Source organism: Vespula pensylvanica, chromosome 1 (assembly GCF_014466175.1).
Source record: "Vespula pensylvanica isolate Volc-1 chromosome 1, ASM1446617v1, whole genome shotgun sequence".
Lineage (NCBI taxonomy): Eukaryota > Metazoa > Arthropoda > Insecta > Hymenoptera > Vespidae > Vespula > Vespula pensylvanica.
In genome coordinates, this window is record NC_057685.1 from 10,950,658 (window position 1) to 10,972,710 (window position 22,053).

Below are 22,053 nucleotides of genomic sequence, written 5' to 3' on the forward strand. Positions count from 1 at the left end.
TATATATATATATATATATATATATATATATATACGCTTTGACCTCTGAATGGCTTATATATATGTATCTTAAAAAAAAAATGTTATGTATTTATTTATAGAATGTTACCCAAGAAGGCTTCTTTCATGTTGAGAGACTTATTAGATACTGGAGTTGATTTCGGATGATATAAGAATATTGGCTATATTGTTGCAACATACTACGATATATTTTACTAGTTTTTTTGGTCAATGTAATGTTATAGATATATTTCGTTTCTATTTTTTTAATTTCATGTAAATCATAAATATATTGTTGAATTTATATTCATATAGGGATAACGTTTTATATTAAGGAAATCAGCTTCAATAACCTTGACCTTGACGTGTTGTCGAAGTCACTGTCCTAAGTAACAATTAAAAAATCTTAGCTGTGTTCATCGTTTATCAAAAATTTATTAAGAAAAGAATTTCCACGAATTTTGTATAATTTTTAAATACTATATACACTTTATAAAATATACTCTTAATATTTATTTATTTATCTGAAGTAAATTGAATGATTGAGCAAGATGGGCTCTACTCCTCTTCTACATAAAAAGACGATGCGATTTATATCCTAAAGGGAAAAAATATATTATGTTATATCATTAAAAAATATATATACGTCAAAATATTATCTTGAAAAATTATCGAATTACGAGAAAAAATTTCGTCTTATTTCATTTATGATTTTTATTCTGAGCATATGAGGAATGTATCCAAAAATTAATAATACATTTTTATAATATAATAGAAAAACATTTATTATAAATATCTTATAATGAATATAGCTTGTTCATTAACTCAACAAAATCATTAATATATTCGTTGAACTTATAATTTTTTTAAATATAAATTGTATAAGACATTTTTGTTATGTCTCACGAAGCACGGACTTCATAGAAATTAAATTTCTTTTGAGGAGTTCCTGTGTCGTGAGTTTACGTGCCTTTTTAATTTTCACCTGCTGTATGTAGTTCTATGGCACGGGACTGGCATCTAACGATAGGCAAAACGGAGTGCACGAACCAATAAGATGACATCTACCTTTGCTTTCGACGAATGGGCGCGCTGCGATTTACCTCTGATCTTATGACGTCTCGGCAATATTGTTTCAATGATACTTAATTTATTCAAAACAATAATAATAAATTGATATAATTAAACAAGAATAACAATTTGTACTGGTTTTAAGAGAATAATAATCATAGAAACAGCTAGTAATAGAAAACTAGTCTAAAGAATAATCGAAGAGAATAATCGTTTAAAGAATAATCGTATGGGAACAGAACTTAGAGAATCGAATAATTGTATCGGAAAGAAACTAAGAATAAATCAAAGTAATAACTGAACTGAATAATCGTAAGGAATAATTGTATCGGAAAAGACTAACCGAAAAATCGAAGAGAAAGTGTAGCAGCTGGTTAAATAGAAAGCGTTGATCAATCAGCGAAGGGTGGCTTGCCGCTGTGTCGTCATTGGCTCGTTGTAGTTCTCCCCATAGCTGGCGACGGAGATGTCCACTGAGATTCTCTTTCGGTGCGACTGCTATGTGCTGCTGATGGAGATGAGGCCTTATGGACTCGTCGCACGTGTCTGACACATGGTTGGCGTCTGTCATTCCCCCACTCTTCATACATTAAACTTGACTTAGGTTATGTCTCTTTTTATATACAATAGTATTAGAAATATTTATATGTATATATATATATATTTATTTATACTAAAATATACATTTAATTATTATATCGCTCAAAGTAGATCCCTATTTTAATTCTAATTCAACTCAATTTACAGATAAGATATCGCTTATTCGTAATAATGTCCAGAAAAATTTGGGATCGTAATTTATAGTTTTTATTTTATAATCTTTTGTTTTATAGTCTATTAGCGTAGAACGTAACATTTCCCCTTTATTTAAAAATGTATGTACTTATACGTGCATTTTAGACACAATCGTTAAGTATCGTGCTGGTGCATAAGCAGCCGTAATTAGTGAATGTGTTCGCCACGTTTATGAGAATAATTAGGATCACAAATTTCATTTTTGCTCGGTGATGTTTCCATGATATACATGAGAATATACATAGTGCGTGTCATGATATATCCGCAGAGAACAAATTCGCTTGTGCGGATAAATGCAAAGGTAACGTCTTCAGTAGTTACCATATAGAAACCTTCAGTCAATATTGCACTGCTTAAATAATAATCAGTTTACATATTGTAAATAATAATCAGTTACAGTTGTAATTATCATCTGGTGAAATGGTAATAATCTTCCTTATCAATCGTTGTTTGGAAAAGAGATTGAACAAAACGCCACATTGCACTTTACTAGGACCTTGTAAATTGCATTAGAGATAAAATATCATTGCAAAAATGAATCTAAGAAATATGATATTTTATGTAATGAATTTTATTTTTTCTTCTTTATCTTTTCCAATTTCTAGATTTCCAAATTTGATTTTATAAATTTGATATTTGAGACACTTAAATATATATTTGCTTTTAACTTTCATATATTCAATTTATGAAAATCATTAAAAAAAGCATTAAAAGCATTATATTCTGATTATAACTAAAAAAATAGTAATATGATACAGGTCTAATCATATTATTTATAATTAATAGTTTTCGCGCACAAATTCTCACATACTCTTATTAATAATAAATTTTTAAGAATAAAAGGATAAATATAATATACACTTTAATATAAGAATTTGGAAATAATAACTGATTTTTCTTTCATTCATCTAAAATAGACAATGCAAAAGAAAGCCTTTCAAATAATATGATTATTAAGATAAACTAAGAAAATAAATTAAAACGAACATATATATATATGTGTGTATATATATATATTAAAAGATAAGATAGATGATAAAATATTTATAGTGTCTGCAATCAAAAATAGTGTCAATAATATGAAACCTCTTTAAATTATTTACAAAAGTAAATAACTCTGAAAAAACTTCATAAAATTTATATTCTTCTAGTTTGTAATTTTTATAAAATAATTTTCATATTACAGTGGTATGATTACGAATTTCAACTCTTCTAGCATCATATTTATATACGGACGTTGTCTATAAAAGATATAGAGCATTTTTCCAAGAGTACATTCAACAGATGTCATCTACTAAGTAATATACATCCATCCGTTTTATGTTATATATGTATGATAAATATGAAGAATTTTATAAAATATTCAGTATTTTGCGTACGTAAAATATTAATCAACATAGCACAATATTATGAACACAAATAAAGTGCATTTTCCTTGACATACAGATAAATTTATACTGTCAATTATGAAAGAATTCTGCTTGAATTAAAGAATATTGATATCATATTATAAAAAGATATCATATTTGAAGTATTTACGATGAAAATAAATTATGGTTCATAATGAGAATTCATTAAAATTGGAATACTTAAATGGAGATGCTTCAGATCCTAAAATTGGAATAAATTTATGCTAGTCTAAACCAGGGGGTGCTGGTTCTGATAAATCCGTTTCTGTTGTATCTGTTTTTTGTTCAGATGGATAATCACCAGGAGGTGCCTAGAAATAAAATTTAAAGTATATAAAATATTTAAATTATTATAATAATTATTTTTATAATAAATTAAATTATTTTTAATTATTAAATTAAATGTAATGCGTAAAATGTACCAGAGATGACAATTTCTACAGTTATAATAAAAATATATTTACAATATCAAATTCATCATGCATATCACATAGTGATTTGCCTTGTATAACATCCATTATGGACTGTGGAATGTGTGCCTTCTGTAATATACACATAATTAATAACAAATGCTATTAGATATAAAAGAAAATATCACTATTATACATAAATTACTAAAATTACCTGATTTTCAGCAAATGCTTCAACATGAGCTAACAAAGGTGCTCTTAAATTTGGAGCCATTTTTAATGCTTCAGATAATTGTGTTGGTGGTAACTGTAAAATAACAGCAAAACTCTGTGGCTTTGTACGTTCGCAGCATTTAACGAAACCTTCCCAAACTTTGGGTTGTTTCCATACTTGTTTAAGTATCAAGCGCTGAAGAATATTCATAACAAATCCACTAAGTCTAGGATAAAGAGCTAAGCTCTGTATAACAGTACGCATTAATAACGTAGGTAAGGGCGTCATTTCCATTAGATGTTGTATTACAACGGCAACAGTTTCTTGTGTGTAAACTTGATTTTCCGCAAAGCATAAAGAAGTTGCTGTAAATTAATATAATTTATAATTAAATAAAGAGGAAAATATTAAGTATACTAATATAACTAATATAATGAATTAATAAAATAATAAACCTTTTATAACAGTTTTCAATTCTGCTTTGCTAGGATCAATATTATGTAAAGCTATCAATAATTCTGCAGGCGTGATTGGAGATGTATGTGGTACACCACTATCATTGTTATGTGTACCAAGAAGTCTATTAAATACCTATACAAATACAATTAAATTTTGTACATTTGATATTTTAGCATTAACTAAAAACTATTCACGAGTCAACTTCGAGATAAAGATATTTACCTCTTTGACAACAATAGGGTTCAATTTTATTAGTTTGGGAAGAGCAGCAATAACTTCTTTTTTGGTCAAGCCATTTAAAACAGGTATTAGAAATCTTACATCTGAGACTCTTGTTTGATATAATTCTCGTACTCTTGCTACTAATTCTGCGCTTGGAATAGCTGCATATAAAATAATATATTATAAATCATATGGAATAGATCAAACTTTCAATTTACTCACATTTTTCTGTAAGAATGTGTATAATTCTAGTGACCAAAGTCTCTGCTCCTTTTGGACAATTTTCAACAAGTGCAAGTAATTGCGGACTACCCATGCCTAACGATCTTACAGGTCCTTCAACTAATCTGAGAACCATACGTTTTACATCAGCTCCCATCGATGTATAAACTCTTGCTAACCTAATGGAATAAATATTACATTTTCTATTTTGATCTCACATAAAAATTTGAGAAAACTCATATGAGAGAACTAACTCATGAATGAGATCTTGATGTTCACTTAATAAAGCAAGATATAATCCTAGGCAAGCTCTAGTAGTGGATTCTGTCCATTGGTTTTCTATTTGAGGTCTTCCTCTATCTTGACCAAAAACTATTTCAGGAGGAGTTTGCAAACGTAAAAAACCTAAATAAAGAACTGCATATTCCTCTATAAGTTTGCTTAATTCGAGTCGGCCATATAATTGACAAACCAATTGTATTGCTACCTCTCTTATCTATTAAAACAAAGAATAATATCACAGAATATAATTTCAAGAAATAAATTAGCTAATAATACTACATTTCATAGAAATATCATTATAAAAATAACATACCGCATTATTTTCGTGTCCTGTATGACATAATAGTACATTCAAAAAAACTAACTGTTTTGTAGGTCTTCTGATAACCATTTCTTTCAAAAGTTGCAATGGTGCAAGACCTCTTGTTTCGTCTGAAGAAACCATCTTCAAAGCCTCCACTGCATCTTCCGTTATCAAAGGTGCTTCTAAGTACAATCTATCGCGAAGTATGATTATGTTCAATTTTAATATAATATTATCTAATATAACAAAATTAGCATATGACAAGTAAACAATTATTACCTATACAATAAAGTGTCACGATCCTTTCCTTGAACTAAGTCTATTGCAGAAACTAAAGTACATAACAAGAAATTGTAGGCTTGATGTGGTGCTTCTTGTGGTTTTGTACTTAATGTTGTTCGCCTTTGAAAACCTTGTAATAAGGCATATTCCTCATACAACCAGCCTAAGGCTAAATCTAGGCGATTTCTCATATCATCTGTAATATAATGTAGTACTGCTTCTTTAATATATGGATTAAAAGTTGCTGCTAAAGTTGTTAAGATTTTTGACCTACAACATCAATACTTTGTTATATATCATATTTTTTTACTTTTCATATCACTTTATTTGTTCTTTATTTGTATTATTTCTTCATATTAATATCATTAATCATTATACCTTACAGCAGAAACACCACCAAGAACTGCAACTTTTTCTGCAAGCAGAATTCTGTTAACTGCCATTAACAGCATTGTTTCCTTTCCATCCTTAGTAAGTGGTTTTGTAACTTCTGATAATTTTAAAGATTTCAAACGATTCCTTGCTTTGGCAAGCGATTTTTCATGTGCTTCTAATGATGCTTTTGCCTCTTTTTCCTTTTCTCTATCTTTCTCACGTTTTCGTTCTCGTTTTGCTTCGGCTACGCTAATAGTTGGATTTTTTATCAAATCTTCCATTACAGCATCCTCATCTTTGGCATCTTTTTTATTTTTCTTCGCTTTTGCTTGTTTAATTTGTGCAGCTAAAAGTTTTGCAATCGTTTGACATTGTACATTTATATCTGTTGTTGAAGTTGGTTGATATTCTCTTTGAAAAATTGTTGTCATAGTATCTGGAACCCATGCCTATTAAAAATATTGAATACATTATAATATTTCAATTATTTTATTGAATATATTATGATATATTTTCTTATATAAAAATGTACATACCATACTATCCATTACTAATTCTGTGGCTATTTCTACACTTAATCTTTCTGCTATAAAACTTTCAGAAAGTTCAATTAACTCTGGTAATTTGGGTACTGGAACTGGACTTGCTACTGCTTCAGTTTCTTCAAGTATTAAAGGAGTATCAATTTTTGCACGCTTAGCAGCAATTGCAATTGCTGCTTCCTATGTAAAATAACAATAGAAAAATATTTAAATATTATATTAAATACTGTATTAAGTTAGATATTATAAGTTAGAATATTTAATTAAAATTTAATTTACTTGTTGACGTTTTTTAATGCGTCTGACATCTTCTGGCTTAGGATAAGCTTTAATAATTTCCTGTTCTTTGGCACCAAGCTGAGCTAATAACTTAGCAATAGTTGAAGCAAATTCTATACCAGATGGATGTTTCATTAATCCAAGCAGAGTAAGTTTTAACTGCTTCTGTACACTTGTAACTTGAGAATCAGACAAGGTAGGAGGTAAATCATGTTGTAACTTCTGTAAAGCTGATAAAATATATCTAATTTACTTCATGTTTCTTTTTTCTACTGTTATTTTTATTACTTCATTAAATCAACATATTCAAGTACCTTGAATTACACTAGACATAAATTGTGGTCTAATTTTAGCAATTAAAGCCAAGGAACCCATACATGTCATTAAATTGACACTACTAACATGTGGGGATCCATGAAATTTAATTAGTAAATCCATTACATGATTCGCTTCTTCTTCTAATTTCCGTCTACGAGCTATTTTTAATGTTAATGGAATATCTTCGAGAGAGAAATCATCTGGTTTTTTTGGAGCATCTGCATCTGGATAAGTTTGAATCAAAACAACTCCTTCTAAAAATTTTACTGCTTGTGTTCTAATACTGTAATGCAATGTTTTTTAATTATAACTTTATAAATCTATTTATATCCGTACTTAAATCTATTCAGAATGTTTACCCATCATTATCACTATCTATCATATTAATAATTTGAATTTTTAGAGAACTAAGTTGAGTCCATGCCATTTCCATTTCTGATGTTACCACAGCTGCATAAGAAATCCATTTTAAAGCTGCTCTAAGAATTCTTCCACTAGCTCGAAGAGCTCTTTTAGCTACTAAAGGTGCTTTGTCAGAAACAAGTCTTAATAATACTGGAACTATTCGTGGTATTGTTTCTGGTTGTTTTACCCTAAAATTTATATTTAGTATTTATCTTAGATATGTAGATATATAATATAAAAGTTATTTATGAATTAATTTAATAAAAATATATTTATAATTAATTTATAAAGATATAATATATAAAAATATAATAAAATATTATGAAAAAATAGCAATAATAATTACCCTGCTTCTTCAATAAACCCTGTAACTGTCTTTCTAACTTCAGCAATTCTGTCTAAAGAAAATTGTATGGTTTCATCCAAATACAATGGAAGCAATTGAGGTTCCTTGTTAAATAAAATTTCTTGGACTTTACATAAATTAGAAACTTTTACATCTACAGCAAGGCACGTAGAAGCTTCATTTAACCATTCAACAATCTGAAAATTCATAAATTTTTTTATAAATTTGATTAACATTTCATTAAATAATAATATAATCATCAAATAAAATTGATAATACTTTTTTATTATTATATATTGATCATATTTTAAATTAAAATACAATGAACCGAATTAGTCAATAAAAAGTAATATAATAATACATATTATATGAATTTTTCAAAGAAAAAATTAAATATACATTTTGTTCTGCAAAAAATAGTTTTGAAACAATTATATATAACTATAATAAAATTTTATTTTCTTGTAATGCAAAATATCAATATTATAAAAAATATATAAATAGTCAAATTAATAAATATCTACATAGCATTGAATACAAGTATAATAATGTATACAATTGTCAACATGTGTATATGTATTCAATGCCGAATTAAAATGTGAGGTTATACTACTGACCAAATCGCCCGGCCCTTTTTCCGATTCTAATCTCCTATGTATTCGTGGATCCATCTTATTTGTAAATATTTTCAAAATAAAAAACGTTTTTTCCTAAAATTTTGATGTAAAGAAATTATTTTCTAAGACTGCAAATAAAAATACACATAAGGCCACTAACGTTACACAGACTATATTGTTTAAAAGTAAAACATGTAAGGCATATATTTACAAAAAACAAATTTTTTTTCGTATATTATAACGTTACTTATTTATTGTATCATATATATGATAAATAAACAACAACGTAATTCTCAGTCTACTAAAATTTCGCTTTTTCTGCCATCTTGAGAATTATACTAAATTCTCACTATTAGCAGAGAACTAGAGATATGTTAGCGGTGATTGGATATTACCAATTAAGCGGCAAAAGATAACCAATTATCTCGTTGATATTTTAAATTAAAATGTTTAATAAGCTTTTCAAAATTCTATGGTAAAAATTATAAAATTAATAATCAAAGCAATAAATAATAACAATAAATAAATATTATTATTCATTAAGAAACTAATTTGTATTTTAATATAACTAAACTTTATTTAATTAGTGATTACCTTCATCTTAAACTATTGTAGCATTAGGTGGATTAATTAAGACATTATTATATGGTCAGATAATTTAATCTTATATTTATATTTACAACAATGTATAATATAACATTGTGATGATCCTGCAAACAATTTTTCTTTTTAGTATTGAATATAATTAAATATTGAAAAATAATTCAATAGCTAATGTTTTCCATTTTTGTATATTCTATTGCTAAATCACATTAAATAATCAATTGTATCTTCCTAATAATTTTGTAATTAATGATTTGATAAATCGATTTCAATAGTACGTAATTTTGTATATATATCATACACTTACAATGTAAAATTTACAATGTAAATAATACAACCTACGATGTAAAATTTGATTATTATAGTTATTAATATTATGCTTGAATTTATTAATTCAATATATTTAAATATTTTTAAATAATTAATAACATATGATGTATAAATTTATTTATTCTTTTATAATTTAAAATTATTTAAATTGTTGAGGTGGTGGTCCAAAGATACTACCACTTTGTTTGCTAGCTGTTCTTGAAGGAGCAAAGCCAAGCATTTTTTGAATATTCTAAAAATGAAATACAAATGTTAAATATATGTGATATTAGATTCACTTGTGCAATTGTCTGTACATACTTGTCTAATGCTCATAGTACAAAGTATATACAGAAATATAAAAGAACATTCTGTATAATCATCGCCTGATAGATTTCTATGTGATAAACCTTGTATCCAACTTATTGGTACAAATGGCAATTTTGCTACTACTCTGCCATCAAATATACTATTAAACATACTCAAAAGAGCAGTAAATGCAAATCCAATTGCAAACATAGACTTCATTTTTACAAGCGATAAATCTCTATTATTATTTTTTAGCCTTTCTTCTTCTCGTTCTATCTTCTTTTTTTGTTGTTTATCTAATGAATCACCATGAGCTTCTTTTCTTTTTTCCACTAAAAATAAGGTACAGATTATATGGTAGCATTAAAAATTATATATTTTTATTATATTATACCATTTGACATCATACATTTTTTACTTTGTTTCTCTACTTCTGCCTTTAATTTCTGATATTTTTCAGTTCTGTACACCATCAACCATGTTAATCCTGGAAATATAAGAGCAAAAATAATATGACAATATAAACTCAGAATATAAACTGAGAAAAAATAAAATAATACTACAAAACATTATATGAAAAATTAAAATTTATTGTAAGAGTGGTTTAAACTTACCTTCGCCTAATAATGCTGTACATACACTAATGAAGACAATTAAAATAGTGTCTGCCCACATATTATTAAATACAAATAGATTTCCTAATTCAAATAATTTATATAAATGATTCAATAGAATCGAAAGAAAAGTATTGTCTTATATGAAACAAATACTGAATCGGTCGAATTATTACTTCACACATATGTACGTATGTATGGTATGCATGATTGTAGTAGTCATCAGCAATATGTCGGAAAAAATTTTTGGTAGTATCAGATGGTATCAAAATAAACTAGGTTGTGTAATTTTATTAATTTTTTCCCTAATTGTACAGAAAGAAAAAATTATTTTCACTTATTCATTTAAAATAAAAACATAATATAAAACCTAAATTCAAAATAAATTATAACTTATTATTTAACGAATAATTTAATTCTGTAAAATCGAGCAAATATTCCTCTTTACACAGTAGCGACCAATGAAATTGTCTCTGATATTAAAATTTTAGATACTTGAGATGATTAATGACCAATACATAGAAGATTATTTCATTTAACTTTCCAATCACATAATTGAAAATATTTTCTTCAGCATTATAATAAATGTATATTTACTATAATAAATAACACATATTATTATAAGACATTGTAACATATATTTATATTATAACATATATACATATGCAATCATGTAAATAGAATATATTAATGTGTATTTATTTATAATCGAGGTTAATTTATATGTATGTATTGCTTAACTACTTTATCAATATTGTAAAAATATTTTATCTGAGAAATATAATCTTAAGAACCTAAAATTCTATATAAATACTTAATATCATTTTTATTACTTTTATGTCGTAACTATATGATAAAGTGATTCTACTGAAATTCAAAATGATTGATGTGCACCATATTTACATAACATATTCAGATAATATAAAAAAATAGTATTTATTTTTATGAAATATTATACTGTATGATTTATCTGAATATATAAATTATACATAATTTGGAAAGATCAGAAAAATACGAACGACTTATTCGTCACTTTTAATGGAGACTACTTAAAAGACTTTGTATTTACAATTTCATTATTCAAAGTTTGTGTTATAGCGATATAATTCCAAATTTCTATAGCAAGATTATTAATATGTCTTCTTCAATGGAGTTTAGTAATACAAAAATTTTAGCTATTGGATTAAGTTGTCTTGATGTTGTACAAACATGTACATATTATCCTCTTGAGGATAGTGAACAAAAGTGTGTGTTAATTTGCAACACAAGAAAATATTTATTAATTTTGTTATTATTTATGAATGAAAGTTTTTAGGTCTATTGAATATAAATGGCAAAGAGGTGGAAATAGTTCAAATACATGCACTGTCCTTTCTTTATTAGGAAATTTGTGTGAATTTTTAGGAGTATTTAGTACAGAAGAACATTTTAATTACTTACAAAATGATATGAAAAAATATAATATTGATTTTTCACATTGTCCCAAGATAAAAAATATTGGATGTCCTATATCAACAGTTATACTGAGCTTAAGTACTGGAACTCGTACGATTTTACACCATAATCCAGGTTTACCAGAATTGACATTAAAAGATTTTATACAACTGAAATTGCAAAATTATAGCTGGATTCACTTTGAAGTAGGAATATAATTAATTTTGATTAATATTTTTAAATTAATGTTTTTAATTACTATTTTGTATATTCAGGGCAGGAATATAACAGAAGTATTATCTATGATGCAATATATAGAAAGCTACAACAAGTCTATAAAATTATTAAATGAGCAAAATATAGAAAAAACTGATACATGGAATATGACTATTACTATTAGTTTGGAGCTAGAGAAATTTATACCTGAATTATTAGATTTATTACCTTATGTTGATATAGTATTTATATCAAAAGATTTCGCACAAAGCAGAGGATATAAAAATATGAGTGAAACATTAAGAAATATTAGTGCAGAGGCTAAACCAGGGTATAGGAAATAAGAAACTGAATTTTTAATTATATGGAATATAGTATGTATTTTTTAACATACTTTTTTAGGACAATTATTATTTGTGCTTGGAGTGATAGAGGTGCAATGGCACGTACTTCGGACGGAGTTACAGTACAATCACCAGCTTTCCCACCACAAAAAATAATAGACACTCTTGGTGCTGGGGATACATTTAATGCAGGGGTTATACATTATTTGAATAAAGTAAAAATTTCTGCTGAAAATAAAAACATGGGTTCTTCAAACAGTCCTGTTGAAAGAAGTCAGTTAAAAAAGCATGATATCAAAAATTCAAAATTTAGTCAAACAGAATTTATTAATCAAGATATACTACAAGCAGCTATAACTTTTGCTTGTCATGTAGCTGGTACCAAAATAGGGATGAAAGGTTACGATGGTCTTGAAAAGATATTTACAAAATTCGAGTAAATTTATAAAAAAAAATGCTAATTTCATATTAAATATAATACTATTTTTAGTGCAATATGTTAATCATACAGATTTGTTTTAATAATTAAACGAATTGAATATTTTTACATGTAATATTTGATATTTGACATATAATGAAGGGTTCTGTAATATCAGATCTGGGAGTAAAGGTCAGCACCAAGGGATATCGTGTCTATTTTTCAGATGCCATCATGTTGACTTTATAAAATATTTTATCATAAATGTCATAATAATAATTGATATTTAGAAATAATGTGATGAGATATGAGAGCATTATTTGTAAATGATTTTATAATAATATGTAAAAATTGAAAAATTATTATAAATTTGTACATTATCATATAATGACATAAATATATAATTATACAGAGTATATAAAAATGGTTGTTGCATTATGTGATGATTCTTTAAATGGATAAGATCACTTGTACACAGTTATTCAGTGGGATCTTCGCCAATTATGAACAGCAGTACAATTTGATACAATACAATACTAACATATAATCTTTATATACATTGTATATAAAATGTGTTAATTAGAATCCTGAAAATAATAAACAATGGTAAATATACCTGATTGCTTATAATGAACTATATATTTATTAATTTGAATGGTTAAAAACAAATGTATATACGAATCATGTAAATACTAATTCAATGCTTACATTTATCAGCAATCATTCGTCATATCTTGACACGTTCTTGCTTCACTGTGTTTATCTGCCAATGCTTCTAATATATCCAGCAATAGTTCTCTGCTCAATTGCTTCAATCTTGGTAGTCTTGCGACCTTATAAATATAAATAATATATGTTGTATAATAAAATTTATGTATGTAATAATAGCATTCATTATTTAAATGTAGATTATAAATTACCTTACTGAAATGATGTACTATAAGATTTAATGCATATTTTTTTATGTCACTAGCCTGCATTCTATCTGCAGCTTCTAAAATTTGTATAACATTTTCAAAAGTAACATTCATTTCAAGATTTTGTTTGCAAAATGCTTGCAACCGATTATTTGTAAAACCGTAAAAAACTGGAGCTGTAAATAAATACAAAGAATCTTCAGGGGGCATTGAAACATCTGCATAATATATATATCTCATTAAAGAAGCAAATGATTCTGCTGATGGTATCATCTCGCCAATTTGTATCTGCAATAAATTATTAATATTATAAATAAACTATGTTATTTTGATTTAATAGTAAATTTATTACCCACATTAACAATATTATTTTCAGGCATGAAAGAGCGAAACATGCCTTCAAAATAACTGCATCGTGCTGCGAGAACAGCTTTGTGGGCTGGTATAGGCACACCATCCAACATCAAAATTATATCACAAAATTCTTTACCAATACTTATTAAAAATGCCTCCATATCTTGTTCTAAAGTTGTTCCTAATAAAAATCAATTATTATTGAAAAATATTTGATATTTATTTCAAAGAAACATACCTGTACCAGATTCATATTGTTTTGAAAAGTTTCTCGTTTGTGGCACTTGTCGCCTTCTAATAATTTCTACCATCAATGGTTGATCCAATGTTTCAAATTCTTGACTCATAACGATTTGATTGTAATTACTTTCTTTTACTATAAAACTAAGACAAAATTCTTTAATGAAATATAACTTCAAATGTGCAGCATTATGTAATGCTTCCAATACGTTTGCATGACTTATAGTAGCTTCTAGATAATGCACACATAATTGTTCTAAACGTTTCATGTTAAATTGAACTGCAAGGCGATAAACATCCATCATAAGAAGGACGATACCATTGTTTAAAGGATCATCAAATCGACTATTTGATGTATCCTCAAACCGTTTTGTAGGATCAATACGATCCGTGTAGATATAATTTAATACCATTTCAAAAGCTTCCGGAACAGCATCTTTTAATTTTACCTACAAGAATAACATTTTATTGTCGTTTTATATATATATATATATATATATATACATATTTTTAAATGGATAGACATTTAAAAGTACCTCTAATAAAGGTAAATCTTTAACTGGTACATCTGCAGAACCTAAAACTTCTTCCAAATGTTTTTCTCTTTTTTCATGTGCTTGCCTAATGCGAGCTCTTAAAAATTGAGAACGAGCTGCAACCATAGCTATGTGTGCTGGTATTTTTGTTTCACCTTCACCCACTACAAATTCTACATCACAGAATAAACGGGCATTTAATAGTCTCCCAAAATCATCATGAAGAGTGCACTTAGGGTAAGAAGAAAATTGAAATCTGTACGTTTCTCCGGAACGTACATTGTTATCAACTGTACCACCAAAAATAAACATAGCTTCTCCAATTACTGCTGCAGCATGAAAAAGACGACCAGATGGTACCTGTAATAGTAATAATAATTGTGATATAACAGTAAATATAATAAAAAATAATTTTTAAGCAAACCTGACTGTCAGCAGATGGTAGTACTATATTCCAAGTTTGTGTATCCAGATCGTAACAGTGAAGATCATTTGGTAAAGTTGAATCAGCTGCTCCACCGAAAACATAAAGATGCCTGTCAAAGCTTACCATTGTGTGACCATATCTACGTGCAGGTGGTGGAGGTGCACCACGTAGTATATGTTCTGTTGATATACGGGTCCAACTAATAAAAATCGAATAATTATAAATATGGAATATATTTTATATTATATAAATATTAAAGAATGTTAAAGACTTATTTACCGTCTTTCTCTGAAATGAAATTGAAAAAGACTGTTGGTAATTTTGGCTCCACTTTGTCCACTAAATACAAACATAGATTCACGAGCTACAGCAACAGGAAAGTTACAACAAGTTGGAGGGCAATCACCGGACTGTGCTACTTTCTCCCAAATGCGTGTATCACCGGGCTAAAAAAAATACACATTTATCAAGCTAGTGAAAATAATTAATTCATTTCAAATATAAATCTTACCAACAAAGATATTGTCCACATGTCATTAAGTCTTGCATTTCCATCATAGCCAGCAAAAATCCATAATTTATTGTCATATACAGCAGCACCATGTGCAGATCTTGCAACAGGTGTTCTACAATGGAATATTTTTTTATCAAATTTAAAAAGATTGCTATTAAATACAATTATTGATTAAGATTATAATAACATACACTCCAATAAATTTCCATTCTGTCCACTGTCCAGTTAAAAAACGATATTCAAAAAGATCATTTTTATTAGTAAGATTTGAATTTGAATGTATATCACCAGTGTAACCACCAAATACAAACATTGAAGCATCATGTACTACTGCTGAATGATGATAACGTGGTGCTGGTGGAGTTCCTGTTGCAAATGCACGACCCCATGATTTTTCTTTTACATCAAAGCGTAATAGATCATTTAACATTCTTGAGCCATTATCACCACCAAAGACATAAATAGCATCTTTGTATGCCACAACTGTGTGTTTACTACGTCTGTTAAATCAAATCTTGTTATATATTATTTTATGCATAAATATATAAGTATATAAAAACTTCAATGTAATTATTTGTAATTGCATAGTTGACGTAAATACGAAAATAATATTAATTTTTTATGGATATTTACAAATAAATATAAAAAAATTGATTTAAATAAATATTATTTTATTAATTAAACTTTGACGGGAAGAATAGGTTATTAAAAATAAATTTACCTAGCACCAACAAATTCATCACATTCAGGCATACGTTGCCAACGATGTACAGTTTCAAAAGGTCCAAAATCAAGTGTCAAACATTCTGCCGTTGTCACATTATCCATTCTAATGTTTTCAAGATATTATTAATTTATGATATCAACACCATATTTAACCTATAATATTCTTTAAGAGTAATTATTTCTCATTATTTATCTGTAATAAATATTTAATTAATCTTATTATATATATAATCTTCTTGTTATATTAATTTTTTATTTAAAAAATATAATTCTTGAAACTATAATATAACTTTGTATATCTACATACTTTGTATATCTACTTGTAGTGAATCGTCAATACTCGCAAAGCGCCATGCGATGATCGCGCTGACATTAATGAAATAGAAAAATCAATAATTATAAACCTATAAGATATTTATAAAATTAATAAGAATGATTACAATATAAGTACGAATAATTTTATCTCATTTTTTGACAATGTTTTGTCTAAATATATATTTTTTGGAAAATAATATATAATATATTTTGTTTATTTTTCAGTTTATAAAATATTTTATATTTTATTATAATAAATAAAACCTTAATGTAATAAGTACTGCTATTATATTAAATTTTAGTTAAATATTTGTATACAATGTATATATAAATTATAAGCATATTACATTACTTTTTCATTTAATATAAAATCAAACTTAAAATCTTCACCTAAATCTACTACAGGTGTCTAACTAATACTTTCATCTGGTAAAAAATAAATTTGATTATCTAATGTATTTACAGTTTGATGAATGTGTATATAAATTAAATATATTTCATGTCAATGTGTATATTGGAAATATCATTGACATATCCTTTTTTTCTAAAATCCATTGTTTAAAAAGTTTTTCAACATCTTGGGATTGTATCTGTAAATATACAAGCATCAAAACTGTTGTTGATTATACATCAAAGTAAAATAAATGAAATTAATGCCTAGAAAAATAGTTAATAATGCAATGAGGAAATTACCTTATCTATGACCAGGTCAGTGATATTTAAACCTTTTAAAATATGAGAAATATCTAGTAACCAAAGTTGTGCACTATTTTGAATGATCCATAAATTTATACTAATTGATCCTACTACATGATGAATATTATTATAATCACATCTAAAAGATAAAAGTATTGTTAATTTTTCATAATATAAAAATATTAATTTTGTGATATAAATTTGCTTTCTATATGATTAAATATCATGCAATTTAATAATTATAATTTCTCATGCTTATAATTTACCTATTTTGGAAACTTTTTGTAATTTTTTCTATATTCATATTCCATGGTATTGTAGTCCTCATTGCTAGATTTTCTGACTTTTGTGTATTCGAGTTTTTCATATTTTCAAGCATACGTAACAGTCGTCTTTTATTTTTCTTGACATCTTCATCAAGTTTCTTCTTCGATTTGTCATTTTTTGCTTTTTCTTTGTTTGCTTTCTCTTCATGAACAAGATCTTGATAATAGCCATGTTCTTGAGATGGCAAATGTTTCCAAATATCTGTTATTTTACGAGCAACTTCTACTGCTGATAATTTAGGATTTTCTTTTATTACTAGAAAAAGTTATTATAATTATTATAATTACTTGTAGTATAAAATAATACAAATAAAGTACAAAGAATACGATATTATTAAAAATATGATATTTTATAAATAATATAAAAAGGAAAATGATGCAATATATTTACTCTCCGATCTGATGTCCTTTGCAAATTTTGTAAATGTTGTCTCTGCAGTGTAAGAATTATTACTTAATGATATATGGTTTGTACAATCGGTAAATGGTTTTATATCTGTACCTCCCTATTATCACATAAAAGTATATTTGTTGTAAAATGATACATATTTATTTTTTGTTGAATTAAAAAAAATAGATATACCTTTAAACCCTCTACATGTCCTTTACTCCATGTTTCCAATGAGTGCTTTTCTTTTGCTAAGTTATTAGATTTTTCATTATTTTGTATATCATGTATCTTTTCAATATGTGTATTTACATTACTTCTTTCATTTAATATAAGATCAAACTCAAAATCTTCACCTAGGTCCACTACAGGTAATTGACTAATACTTTCATTTGAAATATCAATTTGATTATCTAATGAATTTACAGTCTCCTGAATGTTACTTTTTTCATCAGTCGAATTCAAATCATTTAGTAATGAATCATTGGTATATATTGGATTGTTGCTAAAAATAAATATAATATTTAAATTTCTTTTTTAAACACATATTCTTTTAAAAATTATTTTCTATATAACATTTATACTAACATATAATTATGTTTAAGTTTATTATGATCTGTACAATTGGTATCTATATTATGTATATTTGAGTTATGTAAAGCTGATGTAGTGTTTAAATAATTTGTGATAGCTTGTAATTCATCCTCAGAAATATTATTCTTCCCATCCGTACTTATTGAATTATTTAGCGTGTTTTCACAATGGGGTATTTCTTCGATAATATGCTGTTTCAATAACTCAGTTGTATTTTTATTAGATTTTTGTGGAACTAATACTCTGTTTATACTTTTTTTAATTTCTTTTTTCATACTTTCAATTTCTTTTTCATCCATACTAGATAAAATTTTGCGTCTTTTACATACAGGCAATTCTGTTCTTGAAGTATCTTCGTTAGTTATCGATGAGTAATCTTGATCATAATTACTTATTTCATCAGAATTTTTTCTTTTCTGTTCCATCTTTTGTACACCATAAAAATTTGTTAAAAGTTGATTTATAGCATCAAGAATTATTTGCTAGAATATATATTTAAATTTTTGTATATATGTATCATAATATATAATTTATATTTTTTATGCAATCTGTAAATTATACCTGATTTTTTAAAAGTACTGCATCTTTATTAGGTTCTAAATTAACGTCAACATCCATTGGATCCATCAAAATATGTACAAGAAATATTGGTTTTTTTTTTACTGACAGTTTGTGACTAAAATATTCTGAAAATATGTCATTCACTACCTAATAACAAAAAATAATACAAAATAACAAAAAATGTATTCAAATGCTCTCCTTTGAATAAAATATATTGTTTTTAAGCAATATTTTGTTTTATAGTGAAAATAATGTGTAATAATGAAAAAATTGTAATATAAAAGTCTATCAAAGCTTAATTAATCTTTGTACAATTAAAATCATACCTTTTCAATGGTTTTATATTTAATAGGACGATTATTGATAAAAATATAATGATGATTAGTTTGACAAATTTCGTTTATATCCTGTATCTCTTTATCAGGAATCATTAATTGTATTGTAGCCTAAAATATCATAAAACGTTTCATAAAATATTACTTATTATATTTCAAGTGATTATATATATTGTATTTCAAATGACTATGCTATATACTTCCTTATTCTTGTAATATGAAATCATGTTTTTATACCTCAGTTTCTTCATAAGTAATCCACTTCATATTACATATGACTTTGCTCCCAAGAATATATTCTGCTGCTTCTTTGATACTATCTAGATTTGGTTTCATGAATACGACATTATTATTTACTTTATAACTAATTCTCACTGTATAATTACATATTCCAAAGCTTTTAAGCAACGTTTCTATTAATTTAATATCTTGATTTGATTTTTTTTTGTCAGTAATTAATTTTCTTCTTACTGGTAATTGTTTAAACATTTGTTTGATTTGAACCGTTGTACCTAATACAAAAGACTAAATAAAGTAAAAAAAACTTATTACATGATTATTAATATAAAATTTTTATACCTCTGGGTCTTGGATATAATTCTGATGTAATAATATTTCCATTGTTATCCATATTATACAATCTGCCTACCTCGTCCTTATCTGTTTTTGTCATAATAACAACATCACTGATTCTACATAATGCATTTAATGCTTCACCTCGAAATCCATAAGTTTTTAGCATACCTATATAAATAAGATAAAAAAGGTAATATTATTACTAACTCAAATTATATAAAATAGCAATTAAGCTTTCTTATAATAATAATAAATATTACCTAAATCTGCAAAACTTGATATTTTGGAAGTACAGGAAGGTAAAGCCATATATGAGGCATCTATATTTGAAATACCATCCCCATCATCTTTTACTTCTATTAGCGATGTGCCATTATCAACCTAATAATAATTAAAAATATTATAACATACAATTAAAATAGATATATAAAATTGATCCATTCTTTGTGACATAAATTTTAATTAATTATATTTATATATAAAATACATATATAAGTAAACACAATGTATATAAAAAATTGTATAAATTAAGTTTAACTACGTACAAGATTAATTTCAATATTTTTTGCATTTGCATCAAAAGCATTTTCTACCAATTCTTTAACAGCACTATAGACGGATGTTATAATTTGTGTAGTAGTTACAAGTCTTATTGTATTTTCATCTAAGCTTGTGATCGACATTTTTGGACGACCTATTTTCCCGCTTAATTAAAATTTTGACATAGAATCAGTGTTGATCAAATAGGTAGGAAAGAAGTCACGCACGAGACAATCGTGTATTTGTATAAGTTTTAATGATATAAATATATAAATAAATATATCGATAATAGTCTTTAAGATAATCAATTAAAATAATTTTGTAATATTATAGAAGGTATTTTTGAATGGAAAATGAAAAGAATAATACAAATTTTTGTCCATTGTATAACTTATTTTCCAAGTATACAAGCGATTATATCAAAATGTTTGACAAGTATTTGGGGATTTTGGATTGTTAAAGATGGCTATAATGATGTTCAAACAATTTGGCGGGAGAATAAATTTATTATCTAATTTGAAATATTTCACACATGTTTTATATTGCAAAAAACATACTTATGTGTTATATATAATTTCTATAATAACATATATGGTGTAAAAATTGTACACTTGTTGGAGGAAATTAAAAAATGTTAAAAATTCGCGAACAAATGATTTATATGAATAATTAATACGGACTTTATATAGTTATATTTTATTCCAGACAGGAGTTTCTATGAAATCATCATTGAGAATCAGGTTTAGAAGATCGAAGCTTTTGTGGTTGCCATAGACAAGGGTTCGTGAACTCTACCTATGTACATATCGATTTTACTATTCATAGAAAACACTTGGAAATGGTCAATGGACTATTGCTTGTTATAGCAAGCAAATGCTTATGTCTTCCTTTACTTTCCTTGCTTTTCAAATTTATCTTAAACTTTATTGTGCAATAAAATGTTCCTTTGAGATATCTTACGTACGGATTATACAGGAAAAAAAAAAACAATAATGAATTAAAGCAAGGTATCTACATAGTAGAATTAAATTTTTTTGTACGATATTTAAAAATTTTCTTTTCACATATTTAAAATAATTTAATTTTATCGATAATAGAAGAAATTCTATGAAAGTATTTGAAGGAAAATATTAACCGTATATATTAAATAAAAGTAAGAGTAAAATCACTTTGTAAATTCACGAGAGTATAAGTTAAATCAAAAATAGA

The 22,053-nt window shown here is 26.3% G+C and overlaps 6 protein-coding genes across 11 annotated transcripts in view; 2 read left to right on the top strand and 4 right to left on the bottom strand.

Annotated features, from left to right (window-relative positions):
* The window catches only part of LOC122633167 (17-beta-hydroxysteroid dehydrogenase 13-like), a 2,376-nt gene extending 1,979 nt beyond the window's left edge, over positions 1-397 (top strand). For all 3 annotated transcript variants that reach the window (XM_043820786.1, XM_043820765.1, XM_043820776.1), the window contains exon 8: positions 102-397. In XM_043820786.1, the coding sequence (XP_043676721.1) occupies positions 102-168 (67 nt within the window). In that variant the 3' untranslated portion in view covers positions 169-397. The remainder of the gene's footprint in view (positions 1-101) is intronic.
* A 2,593-nt stretch (positions 398-2,990) lies between these two features.
* On the bottom strand, positions 2,991-8,891 carry LOC122633136 (symplekin). Of its 2 annotated transcripts, none has more exons than XM_043820693.1 (17): positions 8,764-8,891; positions 8,553-8,680; positions 7,936-8,132; positions 7,544-7,777; positions 7,181-7,467; positions 6,867-7,096; positions 6,582-6,767; positions 6,049-6,494; positions 5,668-5,940; positions 5,398-5,581; positions 5,057-5,298; positions 4,803-4,981; positions 4,581-4,741; positions 4,355-4,490; positions 3,900-4,264; positions 3,740-3,817; positions 2,991-3,586 (listed from the first exon to the last, which is right to left on the bottom strand). In XM_043820693.1, the coding sequence occupies exons 2-17, from the start codon at positions 8,604-8,606 to the stop codon at positions 3,500-3,502; spliced, it is 3,339 nt and encodes a 1,112-aa protein (XP_043676628.1). In that variant the 5' UTR covers positions 8,607-8,680; positions 8,764-8,891; the 3' UTR covers positions 2,991-3,499. The 2 variants fall into 2 exon arrangements, with proteins under 2 accessions (XP_043676628.1, XP_043676634.1); XM_043820699.1 differs by having other exon boundaries at positions 8,553-8,645; positions 8,764-8,874.
* Positions 8,892-9,520: 629 nt separating this feature from the next.
* Positions 9,521-10,693, bottom strand: LOC122631088 (calcium load-activated calcium channel). The gene is made up of 4 exons (XM_043816335.1): positions 10,388-10,693; positions 10,183-10,260; positions 9,786-10,105; positions 9,521-9,717 (listed from the first exon to the last, which is right to left on the bottom strand). The coding sequence occupies exons 1-4, from the start codon at positions 10,446-10,448 to the stop codon at positions 9,625-9,627; spliced, it is 552 nt and encodes a 183-aa protein (XP_043672270.1). The 5' UTR covers positions 10,449-10,693; the 3' UTR covers positions 9,521-9,624.
* A 544-nt stretch (positions 10,694-11,237) lies between these two features.
* Positions 11,238-14,045, top strand: LOC122628672 (ketohexokinase-like). Of its 2 annotated transcripts, none has more exons than XM_043811187.1 (4): positions 11,238-11,632; positions 11,703-12,027; positions 12,097-12,368; positions 12,440-14,045. In XM_043811187.1, exons 1-4 carry the CDS (start codon positions 11,523-11,525, stop codon positions 12,819-12,821), a joined length of 1,089 nt encoding a protein of 362 aa, XP_043667122.1. In that variant the 5' UTR covers positions 11,238-11,522; the 3' UTR covers positions 12,822-14,045. The 2 variants fall into 2 exon arrangements, with proteins under 2 accessions (XP_043667122.1, XP_043667128.1); XM_043811193.1 differs by having other exon boundaries at positions 11,239-11,632; positions 11,696-12,027.
* On the bottom strand, positions 13,141-16,863 carry LOC122628663 (leucine-zipper-like transcriptional regulator 1). Of its 2 annotated transcripts, XM_043811164.1 has the most exons (11): positions 16,509-16,860; positions 15,979-16,287; positions 15,785-15,899; positions 15,553-15,719; positions 15,271-15,472; positions 14,847-15,206; positions 14,309-14,759; positions 14,073-14,251; positions 13,720-14,004; positions 13,508-13,632; positions 13,141-13,386 (listed from the first exon to the last, which is right to left on the bottom strand). In XM_043811164.1, exons 1-10 carry the CDS (start codon positions 16,613-16,615, stop codon positions 13,513-13,515), a joined length of 2,295 nt encoding a protein of 764 aa, XP_043667099.1. In that variant the 5' UTR covers positions 16,616-16,860; the 3' UTR covers positions 13,141-13,386; positions 13,508-13,512. The 2 variants fall into 2 exon arrangements, with proteins under 2 accessions (XP_043667099.1, XP_043667109.1); XM_043811174.1 differs by lacking the exons at positions 13,141-13,386; positions 13,508-13,632 and having other exon boundaries at positions 13,874-14,004; positions 14,114-14,251; positions 16,509-16,863.
* Positions 16,864-17,201: 338 nt separating this feature from the next.
* On the bottom strand, positions 17,202-21,243 carry LOC122630695 (PMS1 protein homolog 1-like). Its single transcript, XM_043815482.1, has 12 exons — positions 20,850-21,243; positions 20,565-20,685; positions 20,308-20,472; positions 19,966-20,240; positions 19,720-19,839; positions 19,394-19,540; positions 18,827-19,314; positions 18,434-18,743; positions 18,242-18,356; positions 17,791-18,106; positions 17,522-17,663; positions 17,202-17,418 (listed from the first exon to the last, which is right to left on the bottom strand). The coding sequence occupies exons 1-12, from the start codon at positions 20,985-20,987 to the stop codon at positions 17,326-17,328; spliced, it is 2,430 nt and encodes an 809-aa protein (XP_043671417.1). The 5' UTR covers positions 20,988-21,243; the 3' UTR covers positions 17,202-17,325.
* Positions 21,244-22,053: the final 810 nt, after the last annotated feature.